The following is a 17,273-nucleotide window of genomic DNA, read 5'->3' on the forward strand; positions in this document are numbered from 1 at the left end:
AAATAGCATGTGAATATATCCGGGAACATCATTGATCATCATGAAATGCTAACCAAAACCACAGTGAGATATCACCTCACACCCGTTAGGGTGGCTTCTATTTAAAAATATGTGTTGACAAGGATATGGAGCAATTAGAACCATATCCTTGCATTGCTGCTGGGAATGTAAAATGCCTCAGCTGTTGTGGAAAATAGTATGGAGGGGCCAATAAAAATAGAAGTGGTGCATGACCCAGTGATTCCATTTCTAGGTATATACATCACAGAATTAATCACAGGGTCTCAAAGCGATATTTGTCCACCTGTGTTACAGGAGTACTATATGCAACAGTCAAATGGTAATGTAGTATCAGTTGTCATTAACGGAGAAATAGATCATCAGATATGTAGACACACAATAGAGTACCATTCAGTCTTTAAAAGTCAGGAGATTCTGATATATGCCATAATATGGATGAAACTTGAAGACATGCTAAGTGGAATAAGCCTTAAAAAGAGAAGAACACGTGAATCCTCTTACTTGAGCTAGTACATTAATGCAGTTGACAGAGACAGAGAGTAAGAGTGACGGTACCAGCAATGAGGGAACAGCGTGTGTGGTATTTTAGTTTTGCAAGATGAATAAAAAGTTCTAGGGATAGATAGTGGTCATGGAATCTCAACAGTGGCACTTAATACCACTGATCCATGCACTTAAAAACGGTTAAAAGTTTAAATGGTTAAAAATTTAAAGATATGCTTGAGTATAATTGGAAAAGCTAACCCCCAATTCTAACCATTTTCTAGTCCTGCCAACATCTTCAGAAAAGTCACTGCTGGGAATCCTTTAACCTGCATTTTCTTTCTTTTACCTCCTAAGGCCAGACTATTCCCTGCCAAGGTTATAGAACATCCAGATTGGTCACTGTTCCTGTGGAGAGCAGGGCCCAGCCTTAGGCCTTCAGTTCAGTCTCCTTCTGGGAAGAAAATGCTTGTTCTGAGGGTGGCACACACACAGTTTACTCATAACCATTGGCAGATGGCTGTGAATCCCTTCTGTTCCCGGGAATCGCATCAGGACTAACTGCACTGTGCCTTTTCCATCACTGGGAGCTAATCCTGACAATGACGTTGGGCATCATTAATACATGAAGAACAGACTTAAAGAGAGAAGGAAGGTGACTTGGGCTGAGTCAAACAGCAAAGTTAAAAGAGCAATCTCCCAGCAACTAACCTCACCCTGGGCTCTGTCCCATGTGGCTGGAAGCTCCACAACCCTGCTCCTTTTTTTGTACTTTGGACAACAGATTCACTGGCTATGGAAGCAGGTCTGACTTGTCTTGATGATAAGTCAGAAACCGTCTTTGGTATGGTGTTTTATAATCCTGCTGTATTTCCTGCTTGGCAGGAGGCCTACCACTGAAAGTCTCTGGATCTTTAGTTTGTCCTCCACTCATATGTAATAAAGAATTAATTCTTGATGTCCCCTCCCTCATGGAAACTGATGATGGGGTAGATAATGAAGGATCTGTATCATCCTTTCCACAGGTGAACACTAGGCCAAGTGGAGCATCACAACCACCAATATAGCTCTGAAAACAAATTCTGGGGCTATGGTGTAGCTGAGTGCTAGAACACTTGCTAAGCATATATGAGACCTGGGATTCAGCCTCTAGCACCACAAAAGTATACCCTGGAGCTTGACCAGTTCAGCTTGGAATGCTTCCCCTTTCCCCAGGGCACCCAATGTGAAAGGAGCCCCCTTGAGCTGAGAAGCAGCTGTTCCAGTCCTCTATCACCTAGTTGAAGGCACCGTCTCTGTGAGACAGGAGATACTGTAGTCTGTTCTGAGTATTCCCTTGGACACACTGTTCCCCGAATCTTGGCACTTCTTATAAACTGCCTGTTGTCTTCATATAACTGTTTCAAATCTTTGCTTCTCATTTCCTCAGGGAGCTACTGGAGGGTAAGGAGTGTGTATATATTGCATCCTTCTCTTAGTGTTCCACAAATGCCAGCTCCATTAGTACATAGTACATATTCAATGCATATTGGTCGAACTGATAGAAGTATTATAGATGGGAAATCGGACACATTTCTTACTTATTTAGACAGATGCTCCTTGTCCTTTGGAAACATACTGATCACATGGGAAAACTCACATAGAGACAGAAGCCCTGGTTTTCGATCCTGGCTGTGTCCTAAACTCCCACTGTGATTTGTCATAAGTCACTAGCCTTCTTTGGTATTTAGTTTCCTCATTTGTGAATCAGGGCTGTTAAGTAAGCTTCATGTTAGTGCTGAGTTTGAGCTACTCTATATAGAAAGGAGGAAATATTTTCCCATGTGAATGTCTTTAAAGTGTATATATTGATCCCAGGTCTGAAATGAAAAGCTCAAGTAGCAAGCAAAGTGTATGCTTTTGGTCAAGCTTCTGTGTACAGTGTATATGGAGGGTTGTTGCTCACTTCTCATTCATGTCCTTGGCTTTGACTGGACTCTTCCACCTGAAGAATATCAAATATTCTCTATCTGCATGCCTGCTTTCCCATCCATGAATGAGCCAGTGCAAAGGTACATTCCAGTTCGGCTTCCCCTTGTCCCTCTGAGCAATTCTGGTGAGGGTCAAAATGTCCACTGTCATGTCCAGTAAGACCTTTTCAAGCAGTGTGCTCTTAGAAGGACAAGAAAGACACAAGACATCAGCTTTTGCCTTCATGGAACATCTCATTTGTATATGAAGTCAGTATAAGGACTTGAGGAAAAGATGTGCTATTTATGAAAAGGCACCTGGGAACTAAGGGCTACTTTGATATACATCCAGTACCTAGAACAGTACCTGCTCCATAGAAGATGCTCAACATATATATATATTTTTTTCAGATATATATATATATATATATATATATATCTGAAAATGGGTAGAAATTTCTATGACTTTCAAACTTTATTTTAAAGAGAAAACTTCAGCGCAATTGTGTCTGGAGCCTCACTCACATGAGTGAGGTGGATATGATACTGCCTTGGTTGAAGGGAGCTAGAGTCCAGTCATGCTTACTCTTTCTTATGGGGCCCAGGGAGGATCCTCAGAGGCTATTGGAAAACTGTGGTTGTATTCAGTGTAAATTAGAGGTAACTATATTCTTGTTCTCTTCCCAGTTCATTTTAGCCATGTGCAATCTTAGCAAAATAAATAGAAATTCAAAGAACACGGTCCTCCAATGGGAATTTGCGCATCTGAAAAAAAAATATTGCCAACTCCCTCCACCCACCCTCACTCCAGGAAGTCCTAGTTATTACTAAGAGCATGGAAGATGTTATTTTGAGTAAGATCCTTCTGGGTTGATCCACACATGTATACAAAAGTAGTGTTTGTTTAACTTAAATATGGGAGGGAAAAGAAAAAAAAAAAACACTGTCCTAAAGCTTTCCGGCATTTAATAGAAACTCATTTGGTTTCCCTCTCCAATATAACACAATGTCAAACTCCCTATGGTGTCTGATCAGTAACCAACTAGGTGGTCCTGCCTTTTGCACCAGTGTACCTGTGTTACCCTGGCAATTACAAACACTCCTATCCATGTTCATGGTCATCATCCGGTTCATGCAGGGGGTGAGGAGCTGCCCAGAGAATACACCCTTTGCTGCATTTGCAAGATTGTGACCCTCTGCCCAGCCTGACCTGCCATCCTTGTTTCCTCATTACCAACAGGTTAAAGACCCATCAATCCAGGGAGCTTACTTGTTCAAATGTTCCAGGAAGCAAGGTTGCATCCCTCTCCCTGCATCTGGAAGATAATTTGGGGTAACATTTATATTTTTAGACATGTCAAAAGGCTAAAGATCTTAAGAGTTTTCTTCATTATCTATGTCATGGCCCCTTCATGTACATCTCTACCTGTCCTACACATAGTTCCTCCTCACAGGTGCCAGAAGTCCTATGCAGATAATTAGTGCTGGGGAGGGGGCGGTTCCCATTTGACTGCAGAGGAACCTGGTGAAAGAAGTGGCCTTTTCCAAGATAGCAGCAAGTCACCAGAAACGTCAGCTTCTCCTGTACTACCTTGCCTTGCATGGCCACCTCATCCACCCCTTGGCTAGTCACCTGACTGGCTCTCTATCTTCAGACTCTAGCTCAGGCCTGGCTCCCAGCCACCACCCCACAGCACATGGAATAGTTATTTGGACGTAAATAGTTGGGTTAGCACCCCAGAATCTGGTTTTAGTATTAAGGACACTCAAGATTAGGGCCAGAGGGAAACTTAGGACCAGAAGAACTTGCCCAGGATCTGACAGCAAGTCCTGACAAAGTCAAGACTTCAAGCCAAGTTTTCCTGTGTTTTTCCTGCCTTCCTGGTTATATCCTGAGTTCCTCTCTTTGTAGTTTGAATAGTGCTCCCTTCTCCTTCTGTCCCTCTCTTCCTGTCCTGCCTTACCAGTGAGAGGCTTTGGAGTACTCTGCGCAATACCTGTACCTATTCTCTGGGACCTTGGTGTTTGTTGGCTCAAGGCTGGATTAAGGACCTTAATGCTGGTACCAAGCCTGTCATTCCAGCTCTGAAACATGATTTAAACTCAATTAAAATCATCCCAGCACATTTGTTTAGAAGTTAAAATGACTGAGTCTGACTTTAGGAGGTATTTCCCAGGTCCCCCAACTATGTGGCAGTGGTCAATTCTAGGTTGTCTTCAGGTGTCTGGGGTGGTGCAGTGCTCCAGATTCTACTTTGAGCACTGTCCAGGACCTGTAAACTCCGCAAGAGAGTCCTACTGAGGGCAAGCCTCCCTTCTTGGAGCAGCGCTACTGGCCTGAAGGAGCCTGCCTGTTCTTTTTACGCGTGGCTCCCTTCTGAAATGCCGGGGTGGGCGGGAGGCAAACCCCAGTGTGGTGGACCACCAGTCTGCCATTCTTACAGCTTGCGTGATCTAATCCCCCAAGCTCGGCTCTACAGCTTGTATCCTGCCCAGCCTTGGGTCACAATCCCCACTGTGAAACGTCACTGCCAGAAGTCTCTGCTTGTGAACCTGGAGACTGGCAGTTGGACTGTGGCTGAATTCGTGGACTTTCTCCAGAGTTGCGCTGCCCTAGGCCTTCATCTCCTGCCTACCACCATCCCATGCCCCCAGAGTGCCCACTGAACTCAGTAAACTCGATTCTCAAGGCTCTGCCCACCTGGCCGGCGGCTCCTGGGGCCAGTGAATCGCCACTTGGGTGCCGATTTCTCCCCCAACGCAGAAAGCAAGGGCGGGTAGGGCGCCTCCCCAGGTCCGGTCCAAGTCAATCTTATCTCGGTGCGTGTGTACCTTCCTGTCCAGCAAGCGCTACCCAACTTCCTTCGTCCGTCCACTGGTTCTGCTGTTCCCTGAGTGGGGAACAAAGCTCTCCCGAAATTGTACTTAGCTCCTTTGTGGTGCTTCCCCCAGAAAAGCCAGGAGCTTCAGTGGGGCACCTAGGCTCTTCAAGGGGTTAAAAGGTGTGGGCTTCCCGGGTACCCCTTCAATCCAGCTTCCCTTTGCAGACCGCAGCCTTCACTCCCCTGAGGGGAGTCTGGCATCCCAGCAGACCCTGTGTCTGACCCCTCGAGGGACCGGTCTCCCCAGGGCGGGGCGGAGGACCTTAGCTAGCAGCTGGCAAAGCGGACCCGTTTGCTGGCTACTTTGGAGGTGGGATGGAGTAGGATTTAGAGATAGAAAAGCCTGAGAGAAGAAGCCTGAGTTCCTCTCCCCGGTCCAGGAAAGACCCAAGTCGCAAGTGGTAAATAAGAATGTGTAAATACTAACAACCTCAAAAGAAAGCAAGAAAAGCTAAGCCAAAAGAAGCAAGCACAACGCTGTTACAAAACTGTCTGGTTTTGTAACAATTTCCCCGCTACCGGCCAATGAGCAGCGTGGTGGCGCGTCACGTGGTGACGTTTTATATAACACTTTGCTGAGACAAGACAGTTATTAGGCAGCGCAGGGCAGCCGGCATGGAGCTCCAGGAGGCGAAGCAGAACTGGGCACACCGCGACATCGCATTCAGGGCAGCCCCTATTGCTTCTAGCCGCCACTCCTTTCTCCTTGCTCCCTGCTTCTAGACGCCTCTTCCCCCACGCGCTGGTCCCTCTCTCTATGGATTCATTTCAGACTACACAGATGATGAGCTTGTCCGCCGAGCTCGGCAGCAACAACTTAGAACTGGCTGAGCTGGCGGAGCCTGAAGAGCCGGAGGCATCAGCCGCCCAGGGAGACTCAGGTGCCCACCCAGAGGTGCCTAGAGGGGACTCGGAACCTCTCCCGAAGGGGGAGCTGGAGCAGCGACAACCTCCCGGGACCTCGACGCCGCCAGAGTGCAAAGTCCTTCTAACACAGGCCGATGCCTTGGCATCCGGGGGACGCCTTCGGGAAGCCCTCGAGGTGTACAGACAGCTCTCTGAGAGGCAGCAGCTAGTGGCTGAGCAGCTGGAGCAGCTGGTGCGCTGCCTGGCGGAGAACGTCCAGCAAAAGGAGATGGTAGCGCCAGCGCCCTCGGACCAGAGCAGCACCTCCGCGGTGCAAGAGGCAGGGGAGGCTGCTGCCATGGCCCCGGAGGTGTGGGATGGCTTTAAGTGCCGGAAGTGTCAAGGATTTCTCTCAGACCCGGTGTCCTTGTCGTGCGGCCACACCTTTTGTAAACTGTGTCTGGAACGTGGGCGGGCAGCTGATAGGCGCTGTGCGCTCTGCGGGGTCAAGCTCTCCACTCTGATGGTAGCAAACGGGCGGCCGCGCGGGACGCGGCGGCCTGGGCAGGGGCCACCGCAACTACGAGTCAATGTGGTACTCAGCGGCCTTCTGGGCAAGTTGTTCCCCGGCCCGGTTCGGGCGTCGCAACTCCGGCACGAGGGCAACCAGCTGTACCGGGAACGCCAGGTGGAGGCTGCACTGCTCAAGTACAATGAGGCAGTTAGGCTCGGTGAGTCCTGTGCGCCGCCGCCTGAGCTGCCGGGGGCTTGGTCGCGACACAAACTGGGCGGGAGAATGAACCCGGCTGGGAGATGGTGGGGGTGGGGAGTGGGGTGGACCAGGACAAAGCTGGGTGTGGGGAAGGATGGGATGGACTGTGGCCCTGGTGGAGGAGGGACATTTCTAGGAGTTTGATTTCTCTACTTTAGCTTTCTTTACACTGCCTTGGTTCCTCTGATTCTGTTGCTTTTGGTTTTGGTCCTTTTCTGCATTTCCTGATAGCTTTTGTGTTTCTGTATCTTTTGGTCCCAGTATCTGTCAGTTTCAACCGGCGCCTCACTTTTTTCTTTCTGCATCTTTGTCACTGTGTTTCGATCTTGCTCAGCCTCGCCGTCTCTACTTCTCTCTTTCCTGGCACGTCTGAACTCTCTTTTACACCTGCCGGCACCTTCCACGCCAAGAGAGGAACTTCGCATCCTTTTCCAAACTTGCGCGCGGTCCTCCTCGAGCTTACCAGCTGGAGTTGTCCGGCTGATGTACGAGTCTTCAGCTCCAGTCTGTGGGTGTTGTCCCTTCCCAGGCCGCGGCTCCCTGTGGGGTGGGTCGGGACTGGAATTAGGTCAGGAGAGCACTGGTTGCATAAGGGCCGCGAGCTGCCCGGGCCGGCGGCCCCTCCTCCGCGCAGGCGGGCGGGCAAGCGGGCGGGCGGGCGGGCGGCAGGGATTGTGTAACGCTGAGGTAACTGAAGTGGGCCATGCTTGCTTCAGAAACCATCCCGCGAGCGTGTGCGGGGTGAGGGGGAGCACTCGCGCCCCGCTGCCCTGTGACTCATTGTCACCGCTTCCTATCACACGATCCTTGGCTGAAATAGATGCACCCCCTCCTTCCTCCACTGCAGCCAGACAGAAGCCTATGCCCTCACTTCGAACCCCTTGATCTCGCCAGCCCAACAACCTAAGGGACAAAGCAACTGCTAAGGATCCCCTGGAAAACAAGGGCTGGCTACAAAGGGGACACACTTCTTTCTGCCTTCTCTGAAATTTGTCTTGAAGAGGTGGAGTGGGCTTTGTAGCTTCAAGGGCAACCGGGGAAGTTCCACACCTCTTCAGGACTGGAGTTATCCCAGCGACCTGTTTGCTCCGCCCACCCTGACCCAACCCAGGAAGTGGCCACAGAGCGGCCAGCTAGTGCCAGTAGCTGGTGAGGAGGAAGCAAGGCTAGGCAAACAGGGCTGTGGGTTCCTAGGACATACTAAGCCAACTCTGATGGATAGAATAATGGTGGGATGGAATCTTCACATGTTGAATTCCAGGGAAAGCAACAGGTAATAGGGCAGGGAGCACAATCAAGCCGATTGGGCATGGTGGTTGAGGGACATGGACCCCCTTACACGCATTCATGTATGTGCCCAAGCAAACCAAGCGGAGAGCTGCCAGAGCTGATGTGTGTTTCAGAGGAATGACAGAAAAGACTGTAAACTCTGCTAGAGCCTTAAGGGTGAGTAATGGGTACCCAAGCCACCCTTGGACATACTTCTGGGGTGGGGTGGAGGCTGGGCATCAAAAGCTGTGGCAGGCAGCAGAAGCTGGAGCCCAGAACTTGGGAAAGAAAGCAGCAATATGAATGAAATAAGTACAGATCCTTAAGGAAGACTGTTATTTCTTTCTGCCATTCCCTAAGGGCCAGCCAGGAAAACCCCTTCCCTGGAGTCTTTCCTGTACTTTGTTAATCTCCTTAGACCAGTCAAAATATCAAGACCACTTTTCTAAAAGGAAAAGGGGTCCCTTTAGCAGACTCTTTGCCCTGGAAATAGCTAGTGTCCCATTCTCCTAAATGCTGTATCCATACTGAGAAAAAGGAATCTCCCTCCAACCAAGCCTCAAAGTCAGTTAGCAATGACTTTGACCAGCTATGTGGCCTCAAGCCCCATCCACTTCACCTCTCTGACCTTGATTTTTCTTATCTAAAGAACCAATTTGTTGAGCCAGGTGATCTCTAAAGACCTACCCAGACCTGGCCTCTTGTGATTCAGAGTGTTGCGAGAATAAAACTCTCAAAAGCCTTATTCAGGTGCTTTCTGATTTGGCCATCTGTAATGGGAGTATGGGACCTTGTAAATGCATACCTACTTCCTTCAGAGAACCTTCGTGTGCTGGCCTTTGTAGAAGAGATGTTGTTTATGTCAACAGCATCCCACCTGGAAGAGGAACATGGACTTGTCTTGCTGGGGGTCAGAATATGGGGGCCTCATCTAGCCACCTTCTCCTCTCTAGCCTCTTTCATTTTGAGTGGCACCTCATTCAGAAGCCAGGCTGCTGGGAACTAGCAATGTGTATCCATGGAACAAGTGCCAGGGTTTCCTCTAGGCGAAAGTTTCTAAAGCACCATGGATACTACACTTCCAGGAACTGCCTAAAAGAGAACGGCAAAATTACTTCTTTGTAGATGGGGAAGCCCTGGCACAAAGAAAGAGGCCTGGTGTTGAGGTCGGGACAATATTAAGACTGGAAATGGAACTTAACCTTTTGGATTCAGTAGTAAGACCCTAGATAGCTTTTTCTCTCCTCTAGATTTCATCCTCATACAGGACTTATCACATGCTTGTGCTGGGGGCCATTAATGAGGGCTTTTTTTTTTTTCTCATTTCGGCAGCTCCAAACGACCATTTGCTTTATAGTAACCGGTCCCAAATTTATTTTACCTTGGAGTCTCATGAGGATGCACTGCATGATGCAGAAATAGCATGCAAACTGCGCCCAATGGGTTTTAAGGTGAGTGTGGGACAGGAGGGATGGGAAGGGGCTGTGCCACAGATGCAGACAGGGATTGGCATAAAGGTCTGTCCCCCTGGGGCAGGAGGTATTAGAGCTCCAGCAGAGCACTGAGAGGGAGAGGGCTTTCCAAAGGAGCTGGATGGTGCAGGGTAACCCATGGCAAAGGGAGATTCAAAGCTGCAAGTTATTCTTCCCTAACTCCAGCTTCAATTGGTGACCCATAGAGAAGCCCAGTCTTTGTGACTGTCCAAAATATGGAATTGGAAGCCAGACAGCCTGGGTTTACGTCCCGGCTCTACAACATTTCCTGACTACATGGCCTTGGGAAAATTACTTAATTTCTTTGTGCCTAATGCCCTCGTCTATAACACACTGATATTCAAAGCACCTAGTAAGTATGGTTATTATAAAGATTATTATAGTCCCTGTTGGAAGATGCCTGGAACAATGTATGTAGCATTACAGGAGCTTTTGCTATCACCACCATCATCTTCATATTTTTTTATTTTTTTAATTTAATAACCACATGTTTAGAAGAAGCATTTCATTACAGCTTTAACATATTCAATAACAATTTCCAGAGCAGGACTACATCTCTTTCAAAAGTGGCTATAAATTTTTTGGTTCACAGTTGAATTAATACAGTTATGCAATATTGAATCATTTTTATAAATTTCTGGGGACAGTAGGGAGAGGAGTGTGAGAAAACTATGCTGGCCTGGTCCTCCAGAACTTCTGATAGCCAGGCTTCTCCGGAGCTTCCAGATTTCTTTGAAGATCTCCTCATGCTCACACAATTCCTGTGCCATTTTGAGTCATTAGTATAGTCATTTGACATGCCAGTATACCCCAAATCTAGGTCGCATGGGAGAGGTGGAAAGACGGGCTAGATAATCAGACAGCTCACAGAATGCCTGAATACAAAGTGTCACTTTCTGCATCTCTGCCTAGCCTCAGAACCCACCTCTATCATGCATCTGTATTTTGTTTAGAAGATTAGATTTGAGCCTGGGACTCAAAACATGCAAACAAAATGACCGTGGGGAAGTGGCTCCACTCTCTACTTTTATTTGTAAAATGAAGCTATTACTATCTGCCATGACTGCCTCACGGGTGTGCATAAGGATCAGAGGTGGGCATGACCAAGAGAATGTTCTGCAGCCTGTAAAGTATACAGGATCTTAATGTAGGGTCCTCTGTGTATAGCTCAAGGGTGTAAAAAAAGCAACTTCTTCAAAATCAGGGCCATTGTGTCTTATCTGTAGCTCATGGGAATGGGTGAGCTCAGAATCCAGAATTTTTCCGATGGTAGAATACTCTCAATGATCTCTGAATGGCCTCTCAGTCACTCTAATTAAACAAACTGTCTCTGCAGCAATGTGCACACAAACACACTAAGTAGAACAAAAATTATAAAGCACTTTACATCAGTTTTGGTCAGGTATTGTTACCTAATGAATGGTTATGTCAAGCCTATGAAAATATTGAATTATCAGAAGTTTTTTGGATTTAGGAATTTCAGATTAATGCCTTGTGGAGCTGGGCGTGATGGCATGCACGTGTAATCTCAGCACTTGGGAGGCTGAGGCAGGAGAATCATGAGTTTGAGGCCAGCCTGGGATATATAGTGATACAGTCTGGAAAAAAGAAAGTATGTGAATCTATATACTATGCCTATACTATCAATGTGAATCTCATATTCTTCCACGAGAATTTTTATGGATGATGATGGATCAGTGTGTTCTCTTTTCCAAAGAAAGAGCAGCTTAATACAAGTCACTAAAGCCTTAAGTTGTAGTGTGATTGGTCCAGGCTTCCTAGCATGCAAAGTCAGGGGGCTGCCTGGGGGATGAAAGGGACTTTTCTTGCAGGATTTTCTACTTGGCAAACTAAGTCTAGGGCCTAGATAGTTGGGTTGCAGGACTGAGAAGCATGTTCTGGATAAAATAAGAAAAGTTACTTTTCAATGGAGGAAGAGAAGGTACAAGTATTTATCAGGAGTTTCATTTCCCCCAAATTGGGAGTAAAGGGGAAGGTAGAATTCAAAGAACTCTGTTGTCCTCGGGCCTGAAAGAGGCCAATGTATAATTCCAAAAGGGCCTCCGTACTCTTATTTTCACATTTCCTACCATTTCTGTATGAAATGCCCCAAGGGAGCAAATCCAGTATGCAGCCTCATTCCAACTAGGTATTCAGGGCCAAGTAGCATTCAGCATGTCTTGCAGGTAGTACATCTGTCATGGGGGTAAGCTGGCCACCTGAGGATGCAGAATGTATAAATTGCTGCTGGATTGATTACTGGTAGCCTGTCTAGTCTTCCAACACTTATCCCTTCTGGCTGCTCTGAAATGTCCTGCAAGCTTTTCTCCAGAAGACCCCTGGAAAACACTTGGGGAGGCACAGCAAGGGAGTATATGAGCCAAGATTAGGCTCCAGAAAGAAGTGATAGCATGGAGAGAGAAGTAGCCAAGAGGGTTATAACTGTGACCACTGCTCAAGACAGGAGCTACCAGCTAGGCCCTGAAACCATGCAGAAACATGTTAGAAGAGGAGGCAGGGAAATGCCCAGCAACGCAACCTAGGCCTTTTCATTCACTGTCCCGAGGCACAAAGAGAAGGCAACCCTTTCTTCTCTTCTTTTCTTTCTTCTCTTTCTCAAGGATGCTGCTCTGCTCATTCTAGAGAGTCTAGCCCAGGGCACTTGTGCTTGAACCCTGAAGCCATAAAATGTTTTATTTGTAATAGCTGATCCTCCAGGAGCAAAATTGGCCTTAGCTCAGTCATCAATCAGCCTGCCCATGAGAAGCTGAGTGTTCTGGGAGTCCTAAGGCCACAGTTCCAGTTCCAGATTGCTGCTAGTGACATTTGTGGTCTTACAGGGTCATGCTCCTTCACTTGGGTCTCTTGAAAAACTATTGGCAAGTCTAGCTGCTCACTGGACCTGCTGTTGTCTTGCAGGTCAGTTCAAAGAGAAGCAAATCATTAATGTCTGTTGGTTGTTGAAAGCTGAGCTATTAGAGTAGTTAAATGAGGACTCTGGTTATGAAAGTTGTGTGGTGAAGAGGAGGTAGTGAGCATAGTGTCTAAGAACATAGGCTTTGATGTAGTCAGCCTCTGATTTAAACCTGGATTTCACAGTTTACTGGTTGTGTTACTTTGGGGAAGATATTTTTTCTGCATCTTGATTTTGTCTTCTTTAAAGTGGGATTCAGAATAGTTTGCCAGTCTTATAGGGATGAAGATAAAAGAGTTCTTTGTTATCAAAGAACTCAAAAGTAACTGCTCGGTAAGTACTCAATGACTGTTGAATAAGACAGGACTGATTGGTAATGTTTTCTTCTAGGCGCACTTCAGAAAAGCTCAAGCCTTAGCCACCCTAGGCAAGGTGGAGGAAGCACTGAGAGAATTTCTGTATTGCGTATCCCTTGATGGAAAGAACAAAAGAGCCAGAGCTGAAGCCCAAAGGGTAAGTTGAATGAATCAGGTTCAGGTCCTAGTGGACCCCCAACTACACTGTCTTTTCTAGGGAGAAGGATGAAGATGCAGCCCTCCTTGGCATTTGGGGTCCTGAGTGGGTGGTTCTCTGGGTTCAAGGGATATGAGAGAGACATGAGTGCCAGCTGATTACCCAAAAGCACCGTCAACTTGGTTTGCACTATCAAATTAGCAAGTCCTACATTTGTTGTAGGAGCCAGTGAGGAATGCTTTGACTTGAAATCAGTAGAATATCAAATCAAACTAAATCAAGTAAGCTGATCTTGGAATGGAGGCTCACTGAGAAGATTCTGTTAATGAGCAATCAGGAGGTAGAGGATGCTTGCAGTTGTATAACTTTTCTCTGGTTGAATTACAGTTGTGTCATTCGCACAGGGAGGGTAGCTCCTGGGACGGGACATGATGGTGTCTATATCCCTTGCCATATACAGAACTCCAACCTTCTCTTCCTTTGCTGGAAACTAAGTACACTAGTTCTCAAATATAAACTACAGACAATTATGATATAATCCAGCTAGTTCTTCCAACTCTAGGGTCCTAAGAGAATGCAGTTGTAAAAAAGAAATTGTGAGAAATGCCACAAGTGCGATTGAGGCTCTCAAGCATTCTCCTTTGATGGGCTTTGATGTGTATTGTTTTCCAATTTGCTCACCTGGTGTCTTGACTTAAAAATTGGATGCTGACAATCAGTGGTTCTCTCTGGTTTTCTGTCCCCACACACCAGGCCACAAGCCCCTCTAACCCTATATAATGGTTTGGCAGGGCAGTAGAGGAAGAAAATGAGCAAGAGACAGGACCCGTCTCTAAAAAGTCTAGAAAGGAATAGTGAGCAGAACTGATAAAGTTGGCAGAAGTTGGGCTCTGGATTTCCTGATTCTGGCAGAGACTTTCCTGACTGGATGTTTGTTTTGATCTGGTTTCATTGTATGGACAAGGTTTTCTGGCTCAGACAGAGTTGCTTACAGTCTGTAGACCCTTTCCTAAAACTTAAAGTGTAGTTCAGGGTACAATAACATTACTTGAGCATTTCCTATACACCAGGCACTGTGGTAGGTACTTTAAGTGGAAACTATCATTTAATCTCCACAACTTCACTATGAAGGTAGGTACTGTTATTAGTAAAAAACTTGCCTTTGGGGACAGGGTATTGAAAGGCTTTAAAGAGGAAAGTCTTGAGCTCAAGAAGAACAGTTTCTTTACCTCCCCTTTGTTCATTCTTCAGTTGGCTTGAGAGGTTCTGGTATCACTCGTTGGACTGACCTTTCTCTCCAGTTTGCTTTTATACATGGGTTGTTGTCATTTCTATACCCACTTGTTAAAAAGCAAGGCATTGTGTGAAACTATGGAGACCCAAAGTGGCTTAAGTTCCTTAAAGACTTTACAAGCTTTTTCTGGTTAATATGAGTTCTAGACAATACCAGTGAGTGTGCACTTGAGATAAGTGTTATAGGGTTCTGAAGTTAATGTGAGAATTTGGGGGCAATTTCTGCTGAGTATAATAGAACTGTAGTGACCATTTAAGAACACTGAGGGGGTTGGAGAGATGGATCAGAAGTTAAGAGCACTGACTGCTCTTGTAGAGGAACTGGATTTGATTCCCAGCACCCACATGGTGGCTAACAACAGTCCCTAGTTCTAGGGGATCTGACACCTTCTTCTGACCTCCTCAGGCATTGCATGACACAGGCGCATCTACCCACATGCAGGCAATACACTCATATACATAAAATAAAAAAATAGAATATAAAAAAATTAACACTGAGGGGCCTCAACTGCATGTCAACTGGATTATGCTAGTTTCAGAGTTAAACATCTGACAAAATGGTTCAGATTCACTGGGCATTAATATGTGTCCTTACAACTCACAGCCCTTTTTGTTTTTCGTATATCTATAGATTCTTTTGTTCCCCTCTTTCCTTCTTGACCCAGTTGGGCCTTTCTGAAATTATAGTGGAACTGACTTTCATTCATGTGAAATGATTATTCTCACTGAGTTGACCTGAGCTTAGGTTTTCCAAAGCCATCGAGAAGGAGAGATCTTGGGTAGTTAAGCTAAGAAGGGAACTTCTGTCATTATTTCTGCCTTGTTTCTTTTGATTCCTCCTCCTGGACTCCTGTTGCTCCTGTTACCCTCCTTTTTTCATCTTTGTACCTGGGTGCTATATGATTGTCTTCAGGGAGATTGCCTGCCTCAGAAATGAGTTTGCCCTGTTAGGTCTCTGGGATTTCTGCAGACCAGCTTTGGTTCATGGGGAGGGGTGAGCTCTGAAAGATGACATTTATAGCCTTGGGCACTGTAAGTGATTTCCTATCTTTGCCAACTTATACCTGGAAAGTAGGGTTTTTAGCAAACATAGGTGTCTGTCTGAAGATTTAAAGCCTGAATGGTAGATTTCTTCTTGGGCTCTGGAATGGATAAATGTCTTAATTCATTTCTACTCAGTGTGATGTGTATTTATTAGGCATCTTTCTCTGGCTGAAGAGAAAGATGAATTTTATGATACAATTCCAGGGCAAAATAAGATGGTATAGTTTAAGGTGCTGCATATAGTTTTTGGTCTTTAGGAAACATCAAAGGACAGGTGAGATCAATGAGATGGGAGTATTGAGGAAAGGTAACACTTAAACTGAGCTTTGAAGGCTGAGAAGGAGTTGGCTGAAGGATAAACACTGCTGTGTGAAGGGACATCATGAAGAAACTTCAGAGGGCAAGCAAGAGAATAAGTCAGACTTGAGTTTATTGTTCTGTCAAAGTCCCTTGATAGATTAATCCTCTATGTAGCCTGAACAATCCTCTATGTAGCCTGAAAAATGTGGGACATCTTCTAGTGGGTCTCCAAACATGGCAGCCCTTGCTAAGTGGTAAGCATTTTAGTATGCTTTTTAAAATTAATTTTTATTTTATGTATATGAGTGTATTGCGTGAATGTATGTTAATGCACTTGTGTCGTGCAATGCACTGGGGTCAGAAGAAGCCTTCAAATTCCTCTGAAACTGGAGTTATGGATGGTTGTTAGCTGCTGTGTGAGTGCTGGGAATTGAGCCCAGGTCCTCTGCAAGAGCAGCCAGTGCTCTTAACCTCTCTCTCTCCTCTCTCTCTCCTCTCTCTCTCTCTCTCTTCCCCATAGATAGATGCATACTTATCCCTAATCCCTGATGGCGCAAGGGAGGCAAGAATGTGAATAGCTAATGGTGCAGCTGCACTCACATTCCTATCTCTGACTCCCAGTCCCTTTGGGTTCTTCTCCCTCCACCCTATCAGCACACCCAGTTGCAAGGGAACCTGCCTGCCATGACTTGGCAGGTTCTGCATAGATGACCAGGATGAGAGGGAGACTAGAAGGAGAGAGGGAGTTTGAGTTCTACTTTCTGAACTCTTCACTGTTTGAGTCTCCAGATCTGAGGGAATTAAAACTCCAGGGATGATGATGTGAGTAGGAGGAAGCAAAATAGGTAGATAAAGAAAAGCAGCAATAAAGAACCCGAGATCCATATGTTGACGTCTGTGCCCATTGAGTCATTATGGACTTGACCCCACATTCTCCAGCTGAGGTATCTCCTCTGACTCCAAGTCTCTTTCCTTACGGGTAGATTGTAAAGTCCTACTGCAGATATGTCTGCAAAATGGTGGCCCCATACTGGTGGCTCTTAACCTTGGCTAAGTAACAGAGGCATTTGTCATGCCTTCGCAAAACCCAGATTCCTGGATCATACCTCAGAACTGGAGAAACAGGAATGGGAACCAGGAACTTGACTTTTTCATAAGCTCTTAGGTGATTCTTTTTTTTCAAAAAATTATTTTAAAAAATATGCATATGTGTGAGGTTTTATGTAGGGGGTCTGTCCTAGTTTGTTTCTTCATTGCTGTGACAAAACACTCTGACCACTACCAACTTGGGGAGGAAAGGGTTTATTCAGCTTACATCTCCCAGGTCGCAGTTCATCAGGGAGCCCAAGTAGGAACTCAGGGCAGGAACCTGGAAGCAGGAGCTGGAGCACAGGCCATGGAGGAAGTCTGCTTACTGGCTTGCTCCGCTGGCCCCTGCTCAGCCTGCTTTCTTATGCAACACAGGCCCACCTGCCCAGGGGTGGTACCACCCAC

General features: G+C 46.3%; 1 protein-coding gene across 3 annotated transcripts in view; it reads left to right on the top strand.

The window, feature by feature from the left end:
• The first annotated feature begins 5,934 nt into the window (after window positions 1-5,934).
• Lonrf3 (LON peptidase N-terminal domain and ring finger 3) overlaps window positions 5,935-17,273 on the top strand; it is a 46,731-nt gene continuing 35,392 nt past the window's right edge. For all 3 annotated transcript variants that reach the window (XM_029568922.1, XM_008843946.3, XM_029568919.1), the window contains exons 1-3: window positions 5,935-6,912; window positions 9,555-9,673; window positions 13,020-13,142. In XM_029568922.1, coding sequence (XP_029424782.1) covers window positions 6,093-6,912; window positions 9,555-9,673; window positions 13,020-13,142 — 1,062 coding nt within the window. In that variant the 5' untranslated portion in view covers window positions 5,935-6,092. The remainder of the gene's footprint in view (window positions 6,913-9,554; window positions 9,674-13,019; window positions 13,143-17,273) is intronic.

The sequence above is a fragment of the Nannospalax galili genome, unplaced genomic scaffold, assembly GCF_000622305.1.
Source record: "Nannospalax galili isolate Female #2095 unplaced genomic scaffold, S.galili_v1.0 scaffold311, whole genome shotgun sequence".
Taxonomy (NCBI): domain Eukaryota; kingdom Metazoa; phylum Chordata; class Mammalia; order Rodentia; family Spalacidae; genus Nannospalax; species Nannospalax galili.